The 27,899-nt window shown below is 45.2% G+C and overlaps 1 protein-coding gene across 1 annotated transcript in view; it reads left to right on the top strand.

Annotated features, from left to right (window-relative positions):
• LOC111139287 (ALK receptor tyrosine kinase) overlaps positions 1–27,306 on the top strand; it is a 671,342-nt gene extending 644,036 nt beyond the window's left edge. The window contains exons 24-29 of the mRNA XM_022491523.1: positions 2,522–2,619; positions 6,072–6,164; positions 8,627–8,728; positions 23,517–23,651; positions 24,364–24,454; positions 26,620–27,306. Coding sequence (XP_022347231.1) covers positions 2,522–2,619; positions 6,072–6,164; positions 8,627–8,728; positions 23,517–23,651; positions 24,364–24,454; positions 26,620–27,306 — 1,206 coding nt within the window. The remainder of the gene's footprint in view (positions 1–2,521; positions 2,620–6,071; positions 6,165–8,626; positions 8,729–23,516; positions 23,652–24,363; positions 24,455–26,619) is intronic.
• Positions 27,307–27,899: the final 593 nt, after the last annotated feature.

Here is a 27,899-nt window from a genome sequence, read left to right as displayed (position 1 = left end):
TGGTCAGAGAGCCTTGCTGTCCTATTGATTCGCAGTGGACATCAGTGTCGAACAAAGACGGATAATTTCTGCGCTCAGGGAACCGATCTGACCCAGGAATTCCCAGGCCTGTTTGATCAAATTCCATCCCACAAGCCCGCCTTGGGAAATACTGAGCAAAATCCTGGGTACTGGACGAGGTCTATGTCCATGACCACGGCTGCCCAAAGAATGGACGGCTGCCGAAGGAAGTGCCCCTCTGAGTGGCGAATCGCTGAAACAAAACAAAACAAAACAAACAAACAAACAAAAACAACAAAAAACCCTGATTCCAGCTCCTTCTTTGCCCAGGATCGATACAAATGCCATTGGACACAAGAGCTATGCTCTGCGTTGCTGGTTTACCAGTTTGACACAACAACTAAACCTTCCCCAGTTCTCCCCCAGACACGCACACACGCACACACACGCACACACACGCACACACACGCACAGCTTGCCAGCTACCCGCTTCTGTGCCGACTGATTAGTGGAGCAGTTAATTTGCTCTGAGCCGCCGAAGACAGGGAGCGCAGATAAACCTGGCCCGTGGGTTAATGCCTGGGAAGATTTAGTCCCTGCAGCAGCCCAGCCATTCAGACATCAATGGTCCTTGCTTCCTGAGTGATGGGGGCTAAGACACAAAGACACTCAGGGGAAGCTATGGCTGGTCCTCTCTTAGAGGAACAGAGCATTTTCCTGGAGAAAGAGAGAGAGAAGATATTTCTAATACTATAGCAAAAAGGATTAATATTTCCCTTGGAAATGTATTACTTTTTCACCCCCAGGAGACGGGTACTCTCTCCCAGTGCCCAGGGGTTCTGACCCTAGTCAGGCCCTTAGAGAAGCCAGACACAGGATCCATTTGCTGAGACTACCGTGGTCCTCCAGGCAGCCCACCGTGACTGCAGACCCCTTCATGAAGGATTCACTCTGGGCCTCTTGCTGTGGGTCCTTGTAACAATCTAACAAGGGTGGTAAGAACACACCTCTTTCAAGGACAGGGATACCGGCTTGGAGAGAGGCAAAGCAATTTGTCCCAGGCCACGCAGTGAGTAGAGGATGAGCAGAGATGAAGCCCAGGTCAGCCCAACTGGCCACTGAACTACGTTGCTACTGCATTTGTGGGCCCTGTTCTGAGTCGGCTGTACTCAGATTATGAGTACTCAGGCTGTACACAGTACTGTGCCCTGTGCCCGTGGATTCTCCATCCCTCCTCGGACATGTTATCCTGAACAGCCCAGTTTTAACTCCTAGGATGCTGCCTCCTCCAACCCAGATCTTTAAAGCTCAGCTCCCTGCTATTGGCTGTGTGACCTGAAGGGAATCACTTAGCCTCTCTGAGCCCTCAGCCTTCTCCTCTTTAATATGGGGATACCCTCTCTTCCCCACAACCGCACAAGATGTTGCATCAAAGGAGGTCGTGTGCATGGACTTGCTCTATTGCATATAAGGCACTGCCTGATGTTCCGTGGGCAGACAGCATTCCCTTCTCTAAGTTGTCTCCCCCAGAATCGAAGCATGCCCTAGAGCAGCTCACCTCCTCTCCGCCTCCCCCAGATCCATACTATTGCTCCAAGGAGTCCCAAGAAGGCCTAGATCTGGGGCAGAGAAAACTCCCAGCCGCCGTCTGGGTAAATCATAGTTCAGCTGTCATCAACCAGCCCACCCCCTCAGTGTTCCCTGAACTGCCGCCATGTGCTGAGTGTCACGCTGGGTACCGGGAAGTGGACACTGAAATCCCCACTCGGGGACCTCACTGTTTACTGTGACTTTTGCAACAGCAAAGTGAATGTGACACAGAGTGATAGCAGGCTGCTGCAGACTTTGGGGGTTTTAAGAAGGGCTGTAGCCTTCTGGAAAGCCAGCTAGTTGCCCAGCAAGGCTGCAGAGGAAGCCGGGACGAGCTGCACCCCGGGGGTGGGGTGATCTCTCCTTTTGCACAAGAGACTTCATGTAGAAACGCTTGATGTCGCTCTTCATCTGCCCAGCATTTCCTGAAAACTTCTCTTTGTCAGTCCACTTTAGATCTATAACTGCTTGAAGAAGATTATCTCTTTAAACATTTTAAAACATTAGAACAGAACACTTTAAAAAAAGAAACACTTATCTCCCTTGATTTCTTCGCAGGTTTGTTTGTAAGTTCGGGAGGTTTGACTGTTTGTGGAGATTGAGGTGTAAGAACGAGCAAAATACACGGAAAGGGGGCGGGACACCTGCCCCATCCTGGGTTGCTCTCAGCCCCGCTGCACGTTGCACGGACCTTGGGGGCTGTGAACTTGCAAACACTATGCACCCCCCAGAGAGGTGGGTTCGTTGGTCTGGGTCGAGCCCCGGGCATGTGCGTTGAGAGCCGCCGCGTGATTTCCGAGGTGCGGCCGGGGCTGAGACCCAGCGGGGCAGGGCGTCCCTGTTCGCTCCTTGTCAGCTCTTACAGCCCACGCTGCAGATCTTCTCTGCCCATGAACTTCTGGTCAGTGGATCGCTTCTGTCTCTCCCACAGAACCAGCCCTCCTCCCTGGCCATGCTGGACCTTCTGCATGTGGCTCGGGACATCGCCTGTGGCTGTCAGTATTTGGAGGAAAATCACTTCATCCACCGGTGAGTCAAAGCGACCTTGCTCGTCCCTCTGTCTTCTGTGTGCTGCCCTGCGTGTCTCCAGGGCTCAAGTCCGCCCCCTGCCGAGTACAATGGCAGGTCTCTCTCCAGACTTGTCTGGATGACTCAACTTCGCCAGTCTTTGAGATAATTACAGACCCCGTCAGGGCTTCATTTACCCCATATGTAAAATGGGTATCATAAAATATCAGTCCCGGAGCCGGAGATGAGACGAGCTGTTCTTGACCTTGTGTGGGGATTCCCGCCTGCACCTTGTAGTCCGCTATCGCTTTAACGTTTCTCCTGTCTAGAAAACCAAGCTCCTTAAGGGCAGTTAGAGGAGCTCCTATTTTCACATATTTGACTATGGGTGACTCGAAGGCAGTTTTATTTCCCTTCATAACCCTGTTACATCTCAGGGCACAATTAATGTCTGTTGGATACAGTTTTATTTCTCTTCATACCCTTGTTACATCACAGAGCACAATTAATGTCTCTTGGATACAGTAATTTTTTTCTAAAATACTCTGAAATGAAGCATGATCATTTTTTTTTTTTGCTTCCATACTTCATTTCCTCTATTCTATAGGACCCTTACGTTTAAATGGCGTTTGATTAGGACATCAAATCCACGTGTAATGCTCTAGACATGATAGATAATACATATTTCTTTCCATGTGGATGTTGATGACTTTCTCAGCTGACACCTTGATTCTGAAATCTGAGAAGTCAAATAGATTGTTAGGCTCTTTGCAAAGCTCTTCCTAATGATATGCTTCTCAGTTAGTAAATACAAGCCTGGTGAATGAACAATCACTTTTTAACGCATGTCTTCAAAAAGTAGAAGACATGTTCGAAATAATTAGAATATGTAAGTACAAAGCAGTAAATGAGAGAAGCTGTGTGAGTTCAGAAATGGAAAAAGCATGTAAGCAGATAGCAAGCTATGCTTTCTGCCCCCAATAAAAATGGAGAAATTAAAGATCAAGGAGGGCACTCGCCTGGGCTCCTAAAGTTCCTAAAACCAGGCAATAAACGTTCACACCAGCATATCCTTCCACTGTCACTCCATCCCTTCGGTCCTCAGATATTCCTCTTGATTCTAACTCTGTCCAACTTGTAGGTCTTCTGCTTAATAGAAAAAACAGGAGTGAAAAAGGAGCTGGGACCAGTCCTTCAGGTTCTCCTCCAAAGCCACGCCCTCTGCCTCAAAGCACGTGCAGCCCTGCCATTGTTCTTGCCCTTTCTGTGGTGCCCAGAACTTTCCATAAATCTCAGCTCTGGGCTTTATTGCTGCTCAGACAGGACAAGGTTGTGGTCTTATTGGGATTCATTCTTGGCTAAAGCCATCTTTCCACCTGTTGTCTGTGTCCTCTAAGTCTGGACTCACTGGAGAGCAAGCTGGGCGGTCACCTTGGTGACTCCGGCCACCTGCCTTCCCTTCTCCCCAAGATCATTTCTGCTTTCTCATCCCTACCCCATGTTCATCACCAAGCATCCAGATTCTCCAGCTGAGGGAATCACGTTCTTCTTTCCTCTGACATTTTAAAATCTGCTTTCCTGAAGCCATGAGACATGTCAACTACATCCAGTGCTTTCTTCTTACAAATGATGAGAAAACAGGATCACAGTCACTCCAGGTTCTTACCAGTTCCACATCTGTACATAGTTACTGAAGGTCAGAACTGCATCCCAGAGTAATCATCTATTGCTACTTTTATCTTTTTTGAGAAGTGAAATTGTCAAAGACCAAATCAGGAATGTAGGATCTGCAAAGAGGATCTGCTTTATAAGCAAAAGGCAACATGGAACAGAACTTGTCCATCCCAAAACACAGCTTTTCTTCTGGGCTAACTGGCATTAGGAAAACATCTTTCACACCTCCTCACTGGCCACGAGCTCTGTGAATGAACTCTCACGGCACTGTGGCCTCTCATGCTCCCTCCTCCACCAACGTCCGCCACAAGATTCTCATAGGTTCCCGTGCATGCACATCTCCAGAATTCAGAGCGGAACTCCTTTCTCAGATGCACAGGCTCCCATTTTTCTATTAGATCTGTTTCCTTTGGACATGGTTTATTGACATTTCAAGAATTATGGGTCGTTCTACCAATTCTTGGTGTGTTCTCTGATATCACATTCACTTTTTTGCCATTAAATTCAAGATCACTTCTTTAAGCAAACATTTCATGCGCATCAGCGTAAAGACCTTCCTGGAGATATAAATATTGTTTCTGGTCTATTTCAGAGCATTTCTCTTGAGAAATGATGGCTATATATCCTACTATTTTTCTTCTTTTTGATGTCATATATGTTATGCTTTCATAGTTTTATTAGGGCATTTTATGCACCATTGGTCCTCAAAATTCAGCTGAAACCCTCTGTATCAAGTTGGTGGTATTAACACCAATTTCCCTCTCTGCCCCACTCTTCTGGTATCTTAAGTGCGCTAATGACCCCCCAGTCCAGATCCTATTTCTTTTCCCCATGTCCTCATTTCTCTACCAAAGATCAGGACCTTTGGGAAACACGAAAATATGAAAATGCTACCTGTACTCCCTAAGAAATACTTCTTTTCTGCCCACATCTTCAATATTATTAGAGACTTTCTCTAGACTTTCCAGACTTTCTCTAGATGCATCCTTCATTCTCACATGCATGTCAAGAATGGGTAAGCCATTGATGAGTGGATGTGTCCGGAGAGTTTTGATCATGCCTTCCAGGCATGCTACAGGAAAATAGGCCATCTGGAGTGCAACGGCAAAGAAGACATGATAACTTTATGACTTGAAAGAAATGATTCCTCGGCCCCAGAGCTATGATGCATACAGCTTAGCAAAGGCATTAGTGAAAATCATGGATGTAAGAACAATAGTAGCTTATTTAAAAGGAAAACTAGAATTACTGGGGAATACTATGACCTGCTTGAACTTGGTATCATGGAAGTCATGCTCTCCCAGAAGACCCCCCAGGCAACTGACAGAAACCAACAGCCATCTGCACAAAACAATAACCTGGGCCAAATGGCATTTCTTATGTCCCTATATGATCTTCTTTTAGCTTAAGTTTTTTAATAGAACGAGAACAGCGCCCTGTATCTTCTAGGGTTGTTGTGATAATCACCTAGGAAGCACTTAGAACAATGCTTAATACAGAGTAAAAGGCCAATAAATTCTAGTTCCTGTTATCATTACTTTCATTATTATTATCCCATTAAACATTTTCAATCATCTCCCCAAATCCGTTTCCACTCGCCTGTTAGTTCTGAGGGCTAGAATGGCTCTAGCTGTTTCTCTCATACTGGAGTATAGTGTAGTAAAGGCAAGAGAGGGCAGAGAAGGGAACTACTTGAACTTGAGATTGGAGGTGAAAATCCCTGTGATGAATATTACCTGTGTATCTTCCCAGAAATAAAATTAGGAAGTGCATTGTGTCTTTCCTTATTTTCTTCCCAGGGACATTGCTGCCAGAAACTGCCTCTTGACCTGTCCAGGTCCCGGCAGAGTGGCCAAGATCGGAGATTTTGGAATGGCCCGGGACATCTACAGGTGAGCAAAGATGGCAGTTATCCATCAAAGCCCCGTCTCCTCGAGAGAGAATGGGACGTGGCTGCCTATGCCCTAACTCATCTCTGGTACCGTCCATTAGCCACCTAACATTTCCTTAAGGCCTTTTCTAGGACATATGGCACCTCAGCTAGTGCACGTGCCTGGTGTGATCCTAATTCTGGGATCACACTGGCTGCCCTCACTGACACCATGTTCTTAAGGAGATCATCTTTCTGGTTCCAACTCTCTAATCCCAGAATGTTCTCAGGCACAGAATAACCCAGATACCTGATATGGAAAAAAATCTCAGTAAGGTTTTACTTCACCCCTCTCCTCAATACTCGGGAATTCTAAGTGGACTTGGCTCCCATCACTCCAGACAGGAGCACCCCGGAACTGACAGCAGAACGGCCGGCTGCCCAGTCTCCTCTACCTACCCCGGGAGCTGCGGGAAGGGGGTTCAGAGCCCATAGCTAAGCTTCATCTCTTCATCCCTGTCATAGTCTCAAGGGCACGTTAAAAAATAAAATAATTTTTCTAATTAAAAAGAAAGCTCTTTTGCTGTCCTTTACCTTACGCTTCTCTTCCCAACCCCTTGTTTCATTTTCAGCTGGTTATTTATGACCGTGACTGGCTGTGTGAACTGAGCAAGTCACTCCTTAGCATGGTCACTAACTACGCACCCCCCCAGTCCAGGGGTGGAGCGAGGAGAGATGGTCACAGAGAGCTTTCACTCTTTGGAGAGTACAGGGGACCCCCAAAGTCCCTTGGTTCCCCATAGAACTGGTAGCGATCAACACGGGAGGGAGTGCTGATGGCACCCCGTTCCTGTAGGGTAGCAGCGCGGGAAGGATCAGGGGCTCCTCTCTCCCTTCTCTTTACCTCTCAGAGGCTCCACGTCCCTCCCCCTCCCTTCTCAGAATACCCAGGATTCCCCTCCGTTCAACAGACTAAAGTTGCAGCAAGTTGACTTAGCAAGCGAGCCCTTCCCCTCCATCTTCAGCTCTGACGGCTCTCCTGCCCTAGCTTCACCACCCCAACTGGCCCACGGCCCCACTGTTCCCACACACGTGTGTGATGTCATGTGTCAGGAATGGTCTTCCAGAGAGTTCCTCACCATTCAGCTCCCTTGGCCCCCATCTGTGACGCTCTTCCTGTCTCTCACCACTGCCTCTGTGTCCCTGAGCTTCGCACACATCTCCATCACTATACGTGTTCGTCTCCACTGCAGGTGTCTGTGTGTCTGTTCCTCCCACTCCACGCTGGGGCGAGAGAAACTGTGACTTATTCATGTCTTCAGCACTCAGCAGAGTAAACACTCAGTCCAGGGGTCCCCCTTTATCCGCAGTTTCCCTTTCCCCAGTTTCAGTTTTCATGGTCAACAGTGTGGTCTGAAGGCAGGTGACCCTCCTTCCGACATACCATCAGCAGGTCAAGAGTCACCTAACTTCCTGTCCCAATGCCTGCGTCACTGGGCTCACCCCATCCCCTCACACAGGCTTGTTATCATCTCACATCAACCCAAGAAGTAGAGTGAGGACAGGACGGGAAGATACTTTGAGAAAGAGATGCCCCATTCACATTTCTATCACTGTACTGTTATAACTGTTCTGTAGTATAAATAGTGTTCATTATTAATCTCTCCCTGAGCCTAATTTATAAGTCAAACTTTATCATAAGCATGTACATAGGAGAAAATCCGGGGACCTGTAAGATCTGGTACTATCTGTGGCTTTAGGCATCCACTGGCAGTCTTGGGATGATATCTCCCATGGATGAGGGGAGACCATTGTTTATTGAAGTCATTACTCCGGGCGGCTGGTGGGGAGCTGCCTCCCTGAGCACACCCCAATAGGAGAATGCAGGGCTACGGGTGAAGCTGGCTTCAAAGGCGTGAGCTAACTTACTAGTTTTTGTTGGTGATGTCGTTAACGCAGCTCATGATAAAAACTGTTCGGTCACCTCACAACTTGGGAGGCAGCTCTGCCACCGGCCCTGTGTTCTCGGCTGGGGTGTGCTTGGGGGAGGCAGCGTCCCTCTGGCTCCCCAGATTATTTGCTGAGCTCCGCTATTGAAAGAAACACCACACAAGTCCCATGGAGGATCCAAAGCAGACAAGACACAGGCCCTGCTCTCAGTCCCCCCAGGTCGGATCTTCCATGATTGTGGGCCTCGGGCCCCAGGTGGAGTACTGTTAGTCCTTGTGAGCTAGAACACAGGAAACCCATCCAGGGAAACGCTACCGGATACTCTAGTCATTGCAGTGGGCCACTTCCTGTTAAACGACACCAAAGTTCTCCCCTTCATTTTCAACGACCCATGTGCCCCTCCTCTCCTCCCGAGCCCCAAGAACCCCTCACTCATCTCAGTCTTGGAATGGCCACAGCCCGTGGTCGCCTGGCAGAGCTCCCACTCAGAGCCTCCCTCCGGGACCAAGCGTGGGTCTCCTCTTCTCCCCACAGAGCCAGCTACTACCGGAAAGGAGGCTGCGCCATGCTGCCCGTCAAGTGGATGCCTCCAGAGGCCTTCATGGAAGGAATATTTACTTCCAAAACAGACACATGGTGAGTCTTTGCACGGCCGTCCTGCCGGTCTCGCTGTGGGCCTCACGCTAGTGCTCCCGAGCAAGTGCTCCCACGCTGTCTCACAGGGAAGGGGCAGAGGAGTCGTGTCCATGCACCTCTGCGCAGGGGCTGTCAGAGGCGGGCAAGGATCCGAACCCACAGAAAGGCCTGTGGGGCACAGTTTACTCCCCCCACCCTGAGGGCCCAGGCATCGCCGAGACTCTGCCTTGCTGACCAGTGTCCTGGTGATGCCGAGCCCCCTCGCCGGGGACCATGCGTGGAGAGACACGGGATTTGGGGTTTTTTCTCCTAACTCCAAAGTTGGGTTTATTCCAGGAAGGCAACGTTGAGGTAATATTAGAAAAATTGATCAATGACATTCTCTCCACCAACAGAAAAAAGGAGAAAATAATTATCAGCACAAAAATGCTGTAGGCTTAGGGGGGTTGAGACCCATTCTATAGGTAAAACTGAGAGTGGAAAACACCACACATGAGCTCTCCAGAACTTCCTCGTCCTGCACAGCTGACACTTTGTGCTCCCAGACCAACACCTCCCCACGTCCTCCTTCCTCCTGCCCGTGCAACCTCCATCCCGCCCTCCGCTTCTCTGATGCCACCTCAAGGGGACAGCCTACAGCAGGTGTCTCTCTGTGCCTCACTTGGTCACTCAACATCAGGTCCTCCGGGTTCATCTACATTGTCTCAAATGGCAGGATTTTCTTCTCTTTGAAGGCTGAATAATATTCCGTGGTTTACACACACGCCACGTTTTCTTTATCCATCATCTGCCGGTGGGTAGCACACGTCAGCTGTGCGAATAACCCTGCAATGAACTTGGGACTGCAGATCTCTCTTCGAGATACGGGTTCTGTTTCCACTGGCTGTAGACCCAGAAATGGGATAGCTGGATTGTAAGGTAGTTCTGTTTCTACTGTTTTGAGGAAATCTCCATGCTTTTTTATATTTTACACTCTATGAGAGCAACATAGAATTTGAAATGGCAGATTAAATCAGTGCTATCTGCCAAATATACATGTATGTGTGCACACACGTGCACACGCACCCACATGCACACGCACACACACCCACACGCACGCACACATGCTCACTCACCCACACGTGCACCCACGTGAACATGCACGCATGCACACACAAGCACGCGTCCATACACACATGCACACACATGCACACAACAAAAAAGGAAGTCTTCTTTGCTTGTATAAAAACCCACAAGGACAAAAATGACAACAATGACAAAAATTTGGAAACTGGGTGGTACCTTACTTAGGAAACCGGAACGTTATATCAAGGTCCAGAAACAGCCTGGTTCACGCTGCACAAAATCCCAGAAAGGCCCAGAAGCTGAAGGTGCCAGGCACCCCCGGCTGCAGAGAGCAGCAGACAGGAAACTCAGTTACAGGTGTGTTTAAAAAGTAAGCAGATCCTTGGCCCATTCCCTCACCCCCATCTCTCCCCTACTGTCGCACAAAACCAGGGGTTCCCTCTGTGAAGAGATGGAATTAAAGCCTTTCTGGTCTTGGGCACATTAAGACATCACTGAGGATAAATCTCTGTTAGAAACAAGGATACAGGAATTGAGTCAAGATGGCGGAGAAGCAGCAGGCTGAGACTACTTCGGGTAGCGGGAGATCAGCTAGATAGCTTATCTAACGATTGCAAACACCTACAAATCCAACGGGAGATCGAAGAGAAGAAGAACAGCAACTCTAGAAACAGAAAATCAACCACTTTCTGAAAGGCAGGACCGGCGGAGAAGTGAATCCAAAGCGACGGGAAGATAGACCGCGGGGGGAGGGGCCGGCTCCCGGCAAGCGGCGGAGCAACGGAGCACAAAATCGGGACTTTTAAAAGTCTGTTCCGCTGAGGGACATCGCTCCAGAGGCTTAACCGGGGTGAAGCCCACGCGGGGTCAGCGTGGCCTCAGGTCCCGCAGGGTCACAGAAGGATCGGGGGTGTCTGAGTGTCGCAGAGTTTACAGGTATTAGAACGGGGAAGCCGGCTACAGAGACAGAGCCGAGGAGTGAGCGCTAAGCTCGGGGTTACCTTGAACCGGTCGCAGGCTCGGTCAGCTCGGAGCGTGGCCGGAGGCAGGGTGACGGGAGTAATTGGGCGCTGTTCTCTGAGGGCGCACTGAGGAGTGGGGCCCCGGGCTCTCGGCTCCTCCGGGCCGGAGACCGGGAGGCCGCCATCTTCATTCCTGCCCTCCGGAACTCTACGGAAAGCGCTCAGGGAACAAAAGCTCCCGAAAGCAAACCCGAGCGGATTACTCAGCCCGGCCCCTGGTAAGGGCGGTGCAACTCCGCCCGGGGCAAAGACACTTGAGAATCACTACAACAGGCCCCTCCCCCAGAAGATCAACAAGAAACCCAGCCAGGACCAAGTTCACCTACCAAGGAGTGCAGTTTCAATACCAAGGAGAGCAGCGGAATTCCAGAGGAGGAGAAAGCAAAGCACGGAACTCATGGCTTTGTCCCCATGATTCTTTAGCCTTGCAGTTAATTTAATTTTTTTTTCTTTTTCAATTTTTTTTCTCTTCTCCTGCCAAATTTTTTTAACCTTTACCCTTTTCTTTTTTAACATTTTTAACTAGTTTATCTAATATATGTATATTTTTCATTTTTATATTTTTTCTTTATCCATTTCCTTTTTTTAATTGTATTTTTTTTTTCTTTCTGAACCTCTTTTTATCCCCTTTCCCCCCCCTCACGATTTGGGATCTCTTCTGATTTGGTTAAAGCATATTTTCCTGGGGTTGTTGCCACGCTTTTAGTATTTTACTTGCTCCTTCATATACTCTTATCTAGACAAAATGACAAGGCAGAAAAATTCACCACAAAAAAAAGAACAAGAGGCAGTACCAAAGGCTAGGGACCTAATCAATACAGACATTGGTAATATGTCAGATCTTGAGTTCAGAATGACAATTCTCAAGGTTCTAGCCTGGCTCAAAAAAGGCATGGAAGATATTAGAGAAACCCTCTCGGGAGATATAAAAGCCCTTTCTGGAGAAATAAAAGAACTAAAATCTAACCAAGTTGAAATCAAAAAAGCTATTAATGAGGTGCAATAAAAAAATGTAAGCTCTCACTGCTAGGATAAATGAGGCAGAAGAAAGAATTAACGATATAGAAGACCAAATGACAGAGAATAAAGAAGCTGAGCAAAAGAGGGACAAACAGCTACTGGACCATGAGGGGAGAATTCGAGAGATAAGTGACACCATAAGATGAAACAACATTAGAATAATTGGGATTCCAGAAGAAGAAGAAAGAGAGAGGGGAGCAGAAGGTATATTGGAGAGAATTATTGGAGAGAATTTCCCCAATATGGCAAAGGGAACAAGCATCAAAATCCAGGAGGTTCAGAGAACCCCCCCTCAAAATCAATAAGAATAGGTCCACACTCCGTCACCTAATAGTAAAATTTACAAGTCTTAGTGACAAAGAGAAAATCCTGAAAGCAGCCCGGGAAAAGAAGACTGTAACATACAAAGGTAAAAATATTAGATTGGCAGCAGACTTATCCACAGAGACCTGGCAGGCCAGAAAGAGCTGGCATGATATATTCAGAGCACTAAACGAGAAAAACATGCAGCCAAGAATACTATATCCAACTAGGCTATCACTGAAAATAGAAGGCGAGATTAAAAGCTTCCAGGACAAACAAAAACTGAAAGAATTTGCAAACACCAAACCAGCTCTACAGGAAATATTGAAAGGGGTCCTCTAAGCAAAGAGAGAGCCTAAAAGTAGTAGATCAGAAAGGAACAGAGACAGTATACAATAACAGTCACCTTACAGGCAATACAATGGCACTAAATTCATATCTCTCAATAGTTATCCTGAATGTTAATGGGCTAAATGCCCCAATCAAAAGACACAGGGTATCAGAATGGATTAAAAAAACAAAACCCATCTATATGTTGCCTACAAGAAACTCATTTTAAACCTGAAGACACCTCCAGATTTAAAGTGAGGGGGTGGAAAACAATTTAGCATGCTAATGGACATCAGAAGAAAGCAGGAGTGGCAATCCTTATATCAGATCAATTAGATTTTAAGCCAAAGACTATAATTAAAGAGATGAGGAAGGACACTGTATCATACTCAAAGGATCTGTCCAACAAGAAGATCTAACAATTTTAAATATCTATGCTCCTAACGTGGGAGCAGCCAACTATATAAACCAATTAATAACAAAATCAAAGAAACACATCAACAATAATACAATAATCGTAGGGGACTTTAACACTCCCCTCACTGAAATGGACGGATCATCCAAGCAAAAGATCAACAAGGAAATAAAGGCCTTAAATGACACACTGGACCAGATGGACATCACAGATATATTCAGAACATTTCATCCCAAAGCAACAGAATACACATTCTTCTCTAGTGCACATGGAACATTCTCCAGAATAGATCACATCCTCGGTCCTAAATCAGGTCTCAATCGGTATCAAAAGATTGGGATCATTCCCTGCATATTTTCAGACCACAATGCTCTGAAGCTAGAACTCAATCACAAGAGGAAATTTGGAAAGAACCCAAATACATGGAGACTAAACAGCATCCTTCTGAAGAATGAATGGGTCAACCAGGAAATTAAAGAAGAAATGAAAAAATTCATGGAAACAAATGATAATGAAAACACAACGGTTCAAAATCTGTGGGACACAACAAAGGCAGTCCTGAGAGGAAAATATATAGCGGTACAAGCCTTTCCTCAAGAAACAAGAAAGGTCTCAGGTACACAACCTAACCCTACACCTAAAGGAGCTGGAGAAAGAACAAGAAGGAAACCCTAAACCCAGCAGGAGAAGAGAAATCATAAAGATCAGAGCAGAAATCAATGAAATAGAAACCAAAAAAAACAATAGAACAAATCAACGAAACTAGGAGCTGGTTCTTTGAATTAATAAGATTGATAAACCCCTGGCCAGACTTATCAAAAAGAAAAGAGAAAGGACCCAAATAAATAAAATCATGAATGAAAGAGGAGAGATCACAACTAACACCAAAGAAATACAGACAATTATAAGAACATACTATGAGCAACTCTATGCCAACAAATTTGACAATCTGGAAGAAATGGATGCATTCCTAGAGACCTATAAACTACCACAACTGAACCAGGAAGAAATAGAAAGCCTGAACAGACCCATAACCAGTAAGGAGATTGAAACAGTCATCAAAAATCTCCAAACAAACAAAAGCCCAGGGCCAGACGGCTTCCCGGGGGAATTCTACCGAACATTTAAAGAAGAACTAATTCCTATTCTCCTGAAACTGTTCGAAAAAATAGAAATGGAAGGAAAACTTCCAAACTCATTTTATGAGGCCAGCATCATCTTGATCCCAAAACCAGACAAGGATCCCATCAAAAAAGAGAACTACAGACCAATATCCTTGATGAACACAGATGCAAAAATTCTCACCAAAATACCAGCCAATAGGATTCAACAGTACATTAAAAGGGTTATTCACCACGACCAAGTGGGATTTATTCCAGGGCAAGGTTGGTTCAACATCTGCAAATCAATCAATGTGATACAACACATTAATAAAAGAAAGAACAAGAACCATATGAAACTCTCAATAGATGCTGAAAAAGCATTTGACAAAGTACAGCATCCCTTCCTGATCAAAACTCTTCAAAGTGTAGGGATAGAGAGCACATACCTCAAAATTATCAACGCCATCTATGAAAAACCCACCGCAAATATCATTCTCAATGGAGAAAAACTGAAAGCTTTTCCGCTCAGGTCAGGAACACGGCAGGGATGTCTGTTATCACCACTGCTATTCAACATAGTACTAGAAGTCCTAGCCTCAGCAATCAGACAACAAAAGGAAATTAAAGGCATCCAAATTGGCAAAGAAGAAGTCAAACTATCACTCTTCGCAGATGATATGATACTATATGTGGAAAACCCAAAAGACTCCACTCCAAAACTGCTAGAACTTGTACAGGAATTCAGTAAAGTGTCAGGATATAAAATCAATGCACAGAAATCAGTTGCATTTCTCTACACCAACAACAAGACAGAAGAAAGAGAAATTAAGGAGTCAATCCCATTTATAATTGCACCCAAAACTATAAGATACCTAGGAATAAACCTAACCAAAGAGGCTAAGAATCTATACACAGAAAACTATAAAGTACTCATGAAAGAAATTGAGGAAGACACAAAGAAATGGAAAAATGTTCCATGCTCCTGGATTGGAAGAATAAATATTGTGAAAATGTCTATGCTACCTAAAGCAATCTACACATTTAATGCAATTCCTATCAAAGTACCATCCATTTTTTTCAAAGAAATGGAACAAATAATCCTAAAATTTATATGGAACCAGAAAAGACCTCGAATAGCCAAAGGAATATTGAAAAAGAAAGCCAAAGTTGGTGGCATCACAATTCCGGACTTCAAGCTCTATTACAAAGCTGTCATCATCAAGACAGCATGGTACTGGCACAAAAACAGACACATAGATCAATGGAACAGAATAGAGAGCCCAGAAAGAGACCCTCAACTCTATGGCCAACTAATCTTCGACAAAGCCGGAAAGAATGTCCAATGGAACAAAGACAGCCTCTTCAATAAATGGTGTTGGGAAAATTGGACAGCCACATGCAGAAAAATGAAATTGGATCATTTCCTTACACCACACATGAAAATAGACTCAAAATGGATGAAGGACCTCAGTGTGAGAAAGGAATCCATCAAAATCCTTGACGAGAACACAGGCAGCAACCTCTTCGACCTCAGCCGCAGCAACATCTTCCTAGGAACATCGCCAAGGCAAGGGAAGCAAGGGCAAAAATGAACTATTGGGATTTTATCAAGATCAAAAGCTTTTGCACAGCAAAGGAAACAGTCAACAAAACCAAAAGACAACTGACAAAATGGGAGAAGATATTTGCAAACGACATATCAGATAAAGGGCTAGTGTCCAAAATCTATAAAGAACTTAGCAAACTCAACACCCAAAGAACAAATAATCCAATCAAGAAATGGGCAGAAGACATGAACAGACACTTCTGCAAAGAAGACATCCAGATGGCCAACAGACACATGAAAAAGTGCTCCACATCACTCAGCATCAGGGAAATACAAATCAAAACCACAATGAGATATCACCTCACACCAGTCAGAATGGCTAAAATTAACAAGTCAGGAAATGACAGATGCTGACGAGGATTTGGAGAAAGGGGAACCCTCCTACACTGTTGGTGCGAATGCAAGCTGGTGCAACCACTCTGGAAAACAGCATGGAGGTTCCTCAAAATGTTCAAAATAGAACTACCCTATGACCCAGCAATTGCACTGCTGGATATTTACCCTAAAGATAGAAACGTAGTGATCCGAAGGGGCACGTGCACCCGAATGTTTTAGCAGCAATGTCTACAATAGCCAAACTATGGAAAGAACCTAGATGTCCATCAACAGATGAATGGATAAAGAAGATGTGGTATATATACACAATGGAATACTATGCAGCCATCAAAAGAAATGAAATCTTGCCATTTGCGACGACGTGGATGGAACTAGAGGGTATCATGCTTAGCGAAATAAGTCAGTCGGAAAAAGACAACTATCATATGATCTCCCTGATATGAGGGAGAGGAGATGCAACATGGGGGGTTAAGGGGGTAGGAGAAGAATAAATGAAACAAGATGGGATTGGGAGGGAGACAAACCATAAGTGACTCTTAATCTCACAAAACAAACTGAGGGTTGATGGGGGGAGGGGGGTTGGGTGAGGGGGGGTGGGGTTATGGACATTGGGGAGGGTATGTGCTAAGGTGAGTGCTGTGAAGTGTGTAAATCTGGCGATTCACAGACCTGTACCCCTGGGATAAAAATATATTATATGTTTATAAAAAATAAAATTAAAAAAATTTAATTTAATTTAAAAAAAAAAGAAAGAAACAAGGATACATATTTTTTAAAAAATAGGGCTCTGCAGACACCATGATTTTATCCCAGGATACTGTGCTGATTTTGGACGTCTGGCCTCCAGAGCTGGGAGAAACCAAACTCCTGTGGTTCAAGCCAACAAGTGTGTAGCGGTTTGTTACAGCAGCCACAAGAGACTGATACTCCCCGGGAAATGCACAAGCCAGCTGGCCCCCACGTGACAGGATCCACAAGAGCTTCCCATCGGCTTTGCACTGTCCCAGTCATAAAATACGAACAGCCAGCCAAGAACCCACCAAGGCTTGAGAGAAGAGTCTAATCTGAAGGAAACAAACATGTAAAGAGGGAACTTGGAGGAAGAAAAATACAAAGTTTAGGAAAACTTGTAAAAACCCTAATATCCTCAGAAAGATAAATTATTGCAACCATAATCTAAGGATGAAAGATATTTTTAAAACAAGGTTTTTAGAGAAAAGAGTTCTTAGAAAGTAAAAATAGAGAGTGCTCAAGGAGATGGCGCATTAGTCCCCTGAAGCTTGAGTGACTGCACACAGCAACGTCAGGTCAGGTGATCAAGGTCAATGTCAACAGTGATTGATCTCGTTGATAGCTTGTGCCCTTGATATGATATGATGAAAATGACATTTAACCTCTGTGGTCTTTCTCCCCACACCCAATAACTCTCGTCTAATCATAAGAGAAGCAGACAAATCCCTGGTGGACATTCTACTAAAGTCCAGACCAATACTCCTCAAAACTGTCAAGGTCGTCAAAACTAAGGAAACCCTGAGAAGTTGTCACAGTCAAGAAGAGCCTAAGGAAACATGACAACTATGTATAATGTGATATTCTAACGGGGTCCTGGAACAGAAAAAGTAAATTCAGCAAAAGCTAAGGAAATCTGAATAAACTGCAAGTTTTAGTTAATAATGATCCCTTAATATTGGCTCATTAATTGTAACAAATGTACCATATGAATGTAAGACGCTAAAAGTAGGGAAAACTGGATGTGGAGTATGTGGGAACTCTGTGTATTATCTGCTTCATTTATTTACAATCTAAAACTGTCCTCAAGAAATTTATTTTTTTACTATGATGATAGATACGTAAAAGTAACAGAAAGCTCGGAAGACAGAGTTGAATAAATCATCGAGAAAATAAAACAACTAGGGGCTCCTGGGTGGCTCAGTTGGTTAAGCATCTGCCCCTCCCCCTGCTTGTGCACTCGCTTGCTCTCTCTCTCTCTCTCTCTCTGTGTGTCAAATAAATAAAATCTTAAGAAGAAGGAGGAGGAGGAAACAAATATAAGCAAATGGGATATATAGGAAAGAAAGGAAGAGAAAATTAAGAGGATTAGACAATTAGGTCCAATTAGCTGACAAATAGGAATCCCAAAAAGAATGTACAGAAGAAATGAAGGGAATAAAGATATCAAAGAAATAATTCAAGAAGATTTTCCAGAACAGAAAAGCATACATGTTCAGAACGAAAGCATCCACCAAGTGCCAAGGTCAATGGATCAAAAAAGCCACATGAAAGCATGTCATCATGAAATTTCAGACCGATGGTGATCATGATTCTGTAAGCTTCTAAGGAGAAAGAGAAAATAATTGTAGTAAAATACGGTCAGAGATAAAAACAGAGAGTCCAAATGGCATCGAATTTCTCAACAGCAACACAGGAAACCAAGAAGACAATGAACGAAAGTCCCCAGATTGTGAAAGCCTGTGTGGAAGTAACGTCACGAAATGGCGGAGCCACAGTGATCGGAGCCCTGTCTCTGACCTGCATTTGTCCATGTGAGCAGAAGCCTTTGTTGTTTTAAATTGCTGAGATCTGACTTACCCAAACCCGGTGGATCTCAGTGTGGTCCTTGGATCAACAGCACCGGTATCACGTGGGATGTGTTAGAAACGCAGGTTCTTAGCCCCTACCTCACGCCTAATGGAATAGGAAGTCTAGGGGTGGGGCCCTGGAATCTGTATTTTAAGGAGCCCTCCAGGTGATTCCGTGTGCACCAAAGTTAGGGCACCACCAGCTGCCCTATCCAGATGCAGAGAATAAGTTAGGTAATTAGGTAATTGTTCTGAGCACTTGTCTCTCCTATGAGCCAGGAATCCTACTTCCAACTGTCTACATTAGATGGACGTTGACAAAAATGGACTCGGGCAAGGATGCTCACTTGCAATGTGGTTTGTAATAGAGAAAAAGCACAAAGCATCCTACGTATCCCTCAAATGGGAAATGGAAAATAAACTGTGGTTTACTGATATCACGGGAAAGTCCCTAGTGGTGTAAAAGAGCACCCCAGACACCTGTATCAACACGGATAAATCTGTATGCAACCTTGGGTGGAAGAAAGACAAGTTCCAGAAGGGTAGAATATCATTATATATAATTTTAAATACAAAAATCAAGTCTATAATACAGATTCTTTACTGACACACATTATAAAAACTATGAAAACACAGATGGGAAGGCTGCATTCTAACTTCAGTGGGGGAAGGGGAGAAAGGAAGGAGGAGAGAAGGGAGGATGGGACTTTACTATATCTATCTTATTTCTTCCAAAAGAAAAGGAGACTGGGCATCTCAGTACCTAAATATCTATCAAATTACATTTTCTTTTAAAAGTTTAGATTGTTTCCTAATTATTTCCTAATTAAAACACTTAAAGACACAGGTAAATTGCATAACCTCGGATACTGATGAGGGCCAGCGAGACAAAAAAGCAGACGATCAAGAGTGGAGGGGTGGAGGGGCCCCGGGAGGGAAGCTGCTTGATACAGATGGTGGGGAAGGCTCCATGGAGGAGGTGACAGTCCAATGCCTGAATGGCAGAAAGATGGAAAGATCTGGAAGATCTTTCCAGGCTGAGGAGGAAGTCAAGTATAAAACGCCAGTGGCAGGAACAAGATGACTGTGTTTGAGGAATGAAAACGAGTCTTCACGGCTGGAGCTAGTGAGCACGGGGGCCAGTGGTAGGTGAGTGAAAAGGGCAGGCAGGGGCCAGACGTGGAGGGCCCTAGAAACGAGGTTGAGGGATGTGGGTTTTACTTAGCACACAACGGGATGTCCCCTGAAAGGCTGAAAGCCAGAGTTTGACAAGGTCTTTAAATATACATATATAATATCACTCCGGCTGCCGATGACGAGAGACGGGAATGGGATAGGGGAAGATGGGGGAAATCCTACCCATGTCAAGATAAGAGAACAGAGATGCTAGGCTTAGTGGTGGGGGGATGGTGGGGGGATATTAGCAGTGGCGGGATTCAAGGTCTGCCTTGAAGGTGGCTGACAGGGCTGATGAAAGTCGGCCATGGAGTGAGAGGTGTGGAAAGCGTGAGATCAAGGGCAACGTTGCCATCCCTGGAGAGAACGGAGCGGGTGGGTCGGGTGTGGAGAGAGTCCAGTATGAGATGCCTGTAAGACTGGCCAGTGGAGACGTTGAGTGGACTTCTGCTCTGTGAGTCTGAAGCTCCAGGGGGAAGTGTAAAAGAAGTGGAATCAGCAGGCTGCATATTTAAATACAACACAAGCTTTTTTTTTTTTCTCTAAGTGTAGCTGACCTGTAATGCACAGCGTAGAGATTGCACAAGTCGACACATGACGCTGTGCTCCCACAACCTGGCCGCCGTCTCTCGCCGTAGAGCCCTATTACAATACCATCAACCTATTATTCCCTCTGCCCTACCTCCATCCCCGAGACTTACTCATTCTGTAACCAGAAGGCCATACATTTTTGACTCCCAGTTTTCCAAAAACTGTGCTCCGCCTTCTACCACACCTCAAGACAATCTTCCAGGTGTGAAGAGGGGAAAATAAAATGTAACTTTAAAAGACTGTTAAGCACAGCACAACTCGTGATTTTTAAAACCTTTTCATCCGATTAGCTTCATTGAAATTTTTAAAGTAATTTACGCAGCAACCACTTAACCTGTTTCTACAATTTCAGGCAAAGCAAGTTTAATACCAAGAGCAGGAGAGTGGGATTTTTTAAAAATACTTGTTTTATTTGACTTTGAATGCTTCAGTGCAAAGCTGTGGGCCCTATTGCTCCTGATGAGGACAGGCTTATAGGTGATTAAAGAACCATCTGGCATACGAAACACAGATTTAGTTGATCTGTGAGGTTGCTAGACAAAATAAAAGATGACCAGTTAAAATTGAATCTCAGATGAACAGTGCCTAATTTTTTAGTATAAGTACATCCCACACAATATTTAGGATATACTTATATTCTAAAAGCTTTTCTTATTTGTCCTGAACAAATTTGCCTGGATGTCCTGTATGGTTATTTGCTAAAGCTAACAACTCTCCCTACCTGAAATTATCCAAGTTCTATGACCCGCCCTACTTTTTGTCCCTTTGAACTTCAAACCAAGAAAATAAACATCTATTTGCCACCTATATGCTGGTTCTCTCAAAGGATACTACAATCTATTTCCTCTAGCTATCTAGACGGGCAGAAAACAGATATCTGGAATTCTTGAGGCCTTGCTGCCAGGCCTTTGCATGATTTTTGCTTATTTTGTTTTGCCTTGGAGGAAAACAAACCACCAAGCAGAGAAAAATAATATATGTACCAGGCAACTTGTAGGTACCAGAGCCGAGGGATCTAATAACATATTCCAGTCTGTTTCAGATTAATTGCATAATAACCTCTGCTTCAGCCTTCTCACCTGAAAAATATGGAAAATATCTTTGCCCAATGCTCCTCACTAGAATCTTTGAAATTTCACTGAGCTGATGTACTTTTTGTCCCTTTGGATATGGAGGAGCTGTAGTTCTCTCCAATTTTTGATAAAATATTTATTAACATCCAAAAACTACAACCAGATACAAAAACAAAGATAGATGTGCTTTTTTCCCCCCAAAAAAGCTAATAATGTAATTAAAAGTTTAAAATAAAAATTTTAGGGGCACCTGGGTGGCTCAGTGGGTTGGGCCTCTGCCTTCAGCTCGGGTCATGATCTCAGGGTCCTGGGATCGGGCTCTCTGCTCAGTGGGGAGCCTGCTTCCTCCTCTCTCTTTGCCTGCTGCTCTGCCTACTTGTGATCTCTGTCAAATGGATAAATAAAATCTTAAAAAATAAATAAATAAAATAAAATAAAAATTTTAGTCAAAATATGAAAGGAGATGATTCTGAAACATATTTTAAAGTTCATTTAAAATGAATAACAAATGAGAATTCAACTGTATTTCTTTAAAAAGAGAAATAACCCAAAAAGTGCCTACCAGGTATTAAAACATAAATATACAAAAAGGTAACATAGAATGGTCTCAATGCAAGAAACAGACATAGGGATACCTGGGTGGCTCAGTCAGTTGAGCGTCTGCCTTTGGCTCAGGTCATGATCCCAGAGTCCTGGGATCGAGTCCCGCATCAGGCTCCCTGCTCAGCAGAGAGCCTGCTTCTCCCTCTCCCTGTGTTGTTCCCCCTTCTTGTGGGCACACCTCTCTCTCTATCAGATAAATAAATAAAATCTTAAAAAAAAAAAAAAGAAAAGAAAAAAAAACAAACATAGAGATGAAGTGAATAGAGAGCCCAAAAACCTGCTTTACACACAAGTCAATAGTAAGGGGGAAGTATTCTGTGCATAGTGTTGGAAGAGCCGTTGTTTGCAAAACAATTTAGAACACTTACCTCACACCATGCCCCAAACTAAGTTCTCCAATCCAGCTGAGGAGGAAGAGCAAATACAAGAAAACAGCAAATATTCATTTAATCTTTAGTGAAAGGAGGATTGCATAATCTGTAAAACAGATGAAGGAAATCACAAATTAAAGAAAAAATAGATTTGACTACCTAAATACAAAATCTTTGGTAGTTTTAGAAAGCCACTGATAGAAGTACTTCAATTTTGAATAAAGGTGAACATCTCTGATAAAGTAGGTCTACAAATCAAAAAGAAATTTGATAAATACAAAACAGTATGTAGCTACAAATAGGCAAAAGATATGAACAATTCATGGAAGGGAAAAAAAGGAAGTCAATTAATAAATACTTGAGAAAACACTCAACTGTGTTAATTACCAAGTCGATATAATTTAAAAGGTTCTATCATTTTTTTTCCCTTAAAGGTTCTATCATTTTTTTCCCCTCAAAATCATTCCAAGTTGTCATTTTTGATCATACTCAATGTTGGTGACTGTCTGATGCTTTCCCACGCAATGCTGGTCGCTTGTGATCAGAGTCACACTTGGAAGTGTGGCAGTGGACAATAGGTGTCAAGAATTTTTCAATGTTCATATTCTCTTGGTCTAGTAATTCGATTCGAATTATTCTAGATTTTACTAGGTTGTCTTAATCCTAAATTTGAGGAGTTTGTCCTAAGAAAGTTGTCCTTTTAAAAAACGCATCACGGATTTAAAAGATGGTCCTCAGTCTTTTAAATAATTTTAAAAATTGAAGACAGTATGGAAACGATAAGGCACATCGTGGCACAACTACTCGACGGAATGTTTTATGGCCATTTCAGATGTTTCTATGAGCACAGAAAATGTTTATGCTATAATAGAAATTGCAAAAACAGTCAAAGTTCAAAATTGCGTTTGAAATAGAACTGCAGTTATGTAAAAGAAATTAAAGTACAGAAACTTGACCAGAACAAAAAAATAACATGCTCATCATGGTTATCTTTTTACGGAGCATCACCCGTGGCTACTTTCTCATTCTTTTTTAAAATTTTTGTCGTCCATATTAAGAATTCTCAATTGTGGGAAAACATGTAATAAAATTTAAATCTAATGTTTGTGCGTATGTGTGTGTTTCTGTGTGTGTATGTCTATGTGTGTATATGTGTACATATGGACCCATATGATCTCTTCTGTCCTGTGCACAGGTCCTTTGGAGTGCTGCTGTGGGAGATATTTTCTCTTGGATACATGCCATACCCCAGCAAAAGCAACCAGGAAGTTCTGGAGTTCGTCACCAGCGGAGGACGGATGGACCCCCCTAAGAATTGTCCTGGGCCCGTGTATGACTCTTTTAGGAACATTTCTACCGGTTGCTAAAGACAGTTTTTCTTTTCAAAAAATATTGCAGCCACACACACTTCTTTTGGTTTTAAGATGGAGGGGCAGATGGTTGACCTCCTTTAATATGCCCCAGATTAGGAGTATATCTGTGACTTCAGTGAGGGCAGTTTGTCTTCCGGCCCCTCTAATGCAGTAATGTCATGCCTGAAAAGTTATCTTCTGTCGCAGTGGAGACTGTGGACTCACTCCTCAACACCCCCTGGGAGTCTGTGTCTGGGACTCTCTCCACCCCCTCCCCACTCCCATGCTGCCTTGCACCATCTGTCTTAAGTCTCCTTTGACTATTTCCATTCCCTGCATTTTCTGCTGCCCGTTCTGGCATCCCTCACCTCCTTCCCACAAGCAAGGCAGATGGGAAATAGAATATTCTTCCCCAGAGGTGACTTTAGTTAGGAAATGGAATGAGAGGAGCCATATTTCACGTCAATGCCAGGATGTCTGTTCATGAGCTCTGGTGTTCTAGCACCTTTACACCTGGGCACGATTCCTCGGCCCATCAGCAGAGGGCAGCAGAGGCCAACCACATGGGACCTAGATGAGGAGTCGCTCTCCAAGACAGTGCCCCCTCTTGTCCCCCTTAGAGAAGTGCTGGGAAAATGTATTCACCCCTCTTTCTCCTGGTTTTAATGAGCGTGTTTGCTCTTCTTTCAGATACCGGATAATGACCCAGTGCTGGCAACATCAGCCTGAAGATAGGCCCAACTTCGCCATAATTTTGGAGAGGATTGAATACTGCACCCAGGTATAAGCATTTTCCCCCTTGACCAACATTTATATGGAAAAGATGGCAAACACCAAACTGCGAAATGAATGTTAAGCCAGACAGAAAATATGAGTTATTAACAATCATGAGCGTGATTGTCAATCTGTGAAGTAAGCTGAGTGGTGCCTCAGTTTGCCCATTTTGTATATCAGTGCCGGCTACTGCCTCTTCCTTCGCCAACACATGACGCAGCTGCAGACCTCCCAATACTATTAGGGAGTCAGTTCACCTCCTGAGTAGCAACTAAATCCCTCCTGGGTAGCTAATTTTTTTTTTTAGGCAAAACTGGAGCGTCAGAGAAGTATGGAAAACACGTGCTCTCGAATGCTCTCTACTGTGGCTAGAGAAATAATAATGTGAAACATTTCCCAGTATAGAATTGCTAAACTGGATGCCCAGTGACAAATATTAGAGGGATTCGAGGAAGGAACAAGGTAAGCTGGAGAAATTTGAACATCACAGATAGGATTCGTGCAGCATCTGTAACACACAAATCATTTTTCCTCATTTTTATCCTCAGGTTCATAAAATATCCCCACTTTCCAGATGAGTCGAGGCTTGGAGAGGTTCTCCAAGCCACGTAGTTTCCTGGCAGTACCGCTGGTCCCTATGCTCATCCTTCTCCCATTTCCTTCAGAAAGGACTCTAAATTCTCTTTCTTACGCCATTTTGGCAGACCCTGCCTCCGGCCTCAAGAAAGGAGAGGCCAAGAATTCATTCCCCCCTGCCCCCGCCTGTCTGTGCATGGACCCTCGTTCTCACCCCCCCTCCCCACGTGTCAGTGGAGGGGGCGGGCCTCTCCCTCAGAGGAGCCCCTCAGCCTGCACCACCAGCTGCCCCTCAGGGACCCTCCCTCCCTCCGGCACTGTCTCCCCTCCACACCTCGGCTTCTTTCCCTCTCTGGGCTGTCACTGTGCCAGGGTCTGTGACTCTGGAGAGTATTTCAGAAGGGAAACCACTACCTCCCCAAATCGCCTCATCTTGGTTGGGACAGAAGCTCAGAAGGGAGGGGACTGGCCTTTATCTAGATGGACTTCGTCTGTCAAGTTCTGGGGCTCCTTCAGAAAACTTGCTATCCAGTGAACGGCATCTTAGGCGATTATACTGTAATATTAATGGACTAGACCCACTTAACTATATACACTTTGGAGTAATTCTTCTCCCAGGCATATAACATCCCTCTTAAAAGCAGGCAGTTCTGTACAAGCATATTTTGAATGACTCCCCATGGAGAATGGATAATTAACAGGGAAGGAAGTAAAGAATAAGAGAACCAGAAGGTAGTGGTTTTTATTCTTATACTCTTTTTATTGATGACAACTGGACAAACGCACTCTTCTGCTACACTGAAGCAATGGTTTTCCCAATTTGCATAAAATATTAATGAATGAAATTCCCCCAAGCTTAAGTTTTCCTTCCACAGATTTTCTTCAGACCTCTGGCAAATGCTTCTGCTGTTCTGTGTTACCCTCCATTGCTATAAAAATGATCTAGCACAGACTTGGTTTCATAAGGGGCGTTCCTCGTAGCACGGCTGTTCCTTCTGGGCTTCAAAGGGTCTGGTCGGATGCAGACCCGATAAAGCACCACTGTGCTCCCTGCACACAGAATGGCACGATGATGTAACACAGGGCACGTGATCAAGTGTCGCCCATCCAAACACGATGAAGTGGGAGGTAGCTAGGAAGAGAAGAGGTAAAACTTGTGAGCCAACACAGCGTATCTCCTCCCTGCCCCTCCCCCGTCCCGCATGTGCATACACACACACACACGTGAGGTCACAGCCTTTTCAGTAGAGGGGTTTTGATTGGGAATAGACCGGAATAATTTTTTGGACGGATTTATAATTTTTTAAATCCACGAATCTGTAGGATTTGCCCAAAGGCGGTCTCTGGAAAGCCACTCCCCTGTGCCCAGACACCTCTAGACAGGGCTTACCCTCCACACTCTTCAAGGATGAGGACGGCTCCCCATTCCTCTCCTATTCCCCAGTGTCTGTGAATTAATATATTCCCAGTGAACACCGGATGGTCTCCTCATCTGGAAAATAAGTCTGGATGAGGCGCTCGCTAAGGTATCCTCCAGACCCAGCACTTTTAGTCTGTGATTCAGCGTCTTAATCTGTTTGTTTCTCTCCCTTTCAGGACCCAGATGTGATCAACACTGCTTTGCCCATAGAGTATGGGCCACTCGTGGAAGAGGAGGAGAAGGTGCCCATGAGGCCCCAAGACCCGGAGGACATTCCTCCTCTCCTCGTCTCTCCCCCACAAGCCAAACGGGAGGAAGGCCAGGACCCCACTGGCCCGCCCCACCGGCCTTCCACGTCCTCTGGCAAAGCCGTGAAGAAGCCCACGGCGGCCGAGCTCTCTGTCCGAGTCCCCAGAGGGCCAGCCGTGGAAGGAGGACACGTGAACATGGCATTCTCCCAGTCCAACCCGCCGTCAGAGCTGCACAAAGTCCAGGGGTCCAGAAACAAACCGACCAGCCTCTGGAACCCCACGTACGGCTCGTGGTTTACAGAGAAACCCACCAAAAAGAACAATCCTCCCGCAAAGAAGGAGCACCAGGAGAGGGCACACCTGGGGCGCGAGGGAGGCTGTACTGTGCCACCGAACGTGGCAGCTGGCCGACTCCCGGGCGCCTCTCTGCTCCTCGAGCCGTCCTCGCTGACGGCCAGTATGCAGGACGTGCCCCTGTTCCGGCTGCGTCACTTTCCGTGCGGGAATGTCAACTACGGCTACCAACAGCAGGGCTTGCCACTCGAGGCCACCGCTGCCCCCGGCGCCGCTCATTACGAGGATGCCCTTCTGAAAAGCCAGCCTGGGCCCTGAGTACCCCCCCGGCCCTGCCCCTCACTTCTCTTCCTTGGGAAGCCTGAGCCCCACGGAGGAGGGACAGGTCGTGGCTCCTCCAACACGAGAGACCAAACGTCCCTTTTCATTTCGTGCCAACTTGTTTTCAAGTGCCCCCTACACAGCTCTATTTTCAAAACGCTTTAGAGAAAGGTTTGGAGCATGGGTTCATCTTATTCCTTCACAAAAGACGATGACATCACAGGGACAAGTGGTGACTGCAAGGGCCCCAGTTCGGTGGCAGGAGGTTTCCTGTGCATGGCTGACTCCCGTGTCCTCCTGCTCCTCTCAGATGGGGTGTGTTCTGTTCGGCGCGGTCCACGCTAGCTGCTCCTGCGTCTCCGAGTTGGAGTCACGGGTGTTTCCTGACCTTGCGGGTGTGGACCCGGACCACGCGAGGCGGGGAGGGAACAGACACCAAGGTGTTATTTACTTGTCAGGAGCTGGCATGGGGAAAGACGCTCTTTACCAGGAAAGGAAAAATCAGACAACTAGCGGCAATGTCCCTTTAGGGGACGTCTGGATGCTTCCAAGTGTGCCGATTTCGCTGGTGATTGTAAATACGTGAGGAC

Source organism: Enhydra lutris, unplaced genomic scaffold (genome assembly GCF_002288905.1).
Source record: "Enhydra lutris kenyoni isolate GAN:26980312 unplaced genomic scaffold, ASM228890v2 scaffoldscaffold98, whole genome shotgun sequence".
NCBI lineage: Eukaryota > Metazoa > Chordata > Mammalia > Carnivora > Mustelidae > Enhydra > Enhydra lutris.
This window is presented reverse-complemented; position numbering and strand designations above follow the sequence as displayed.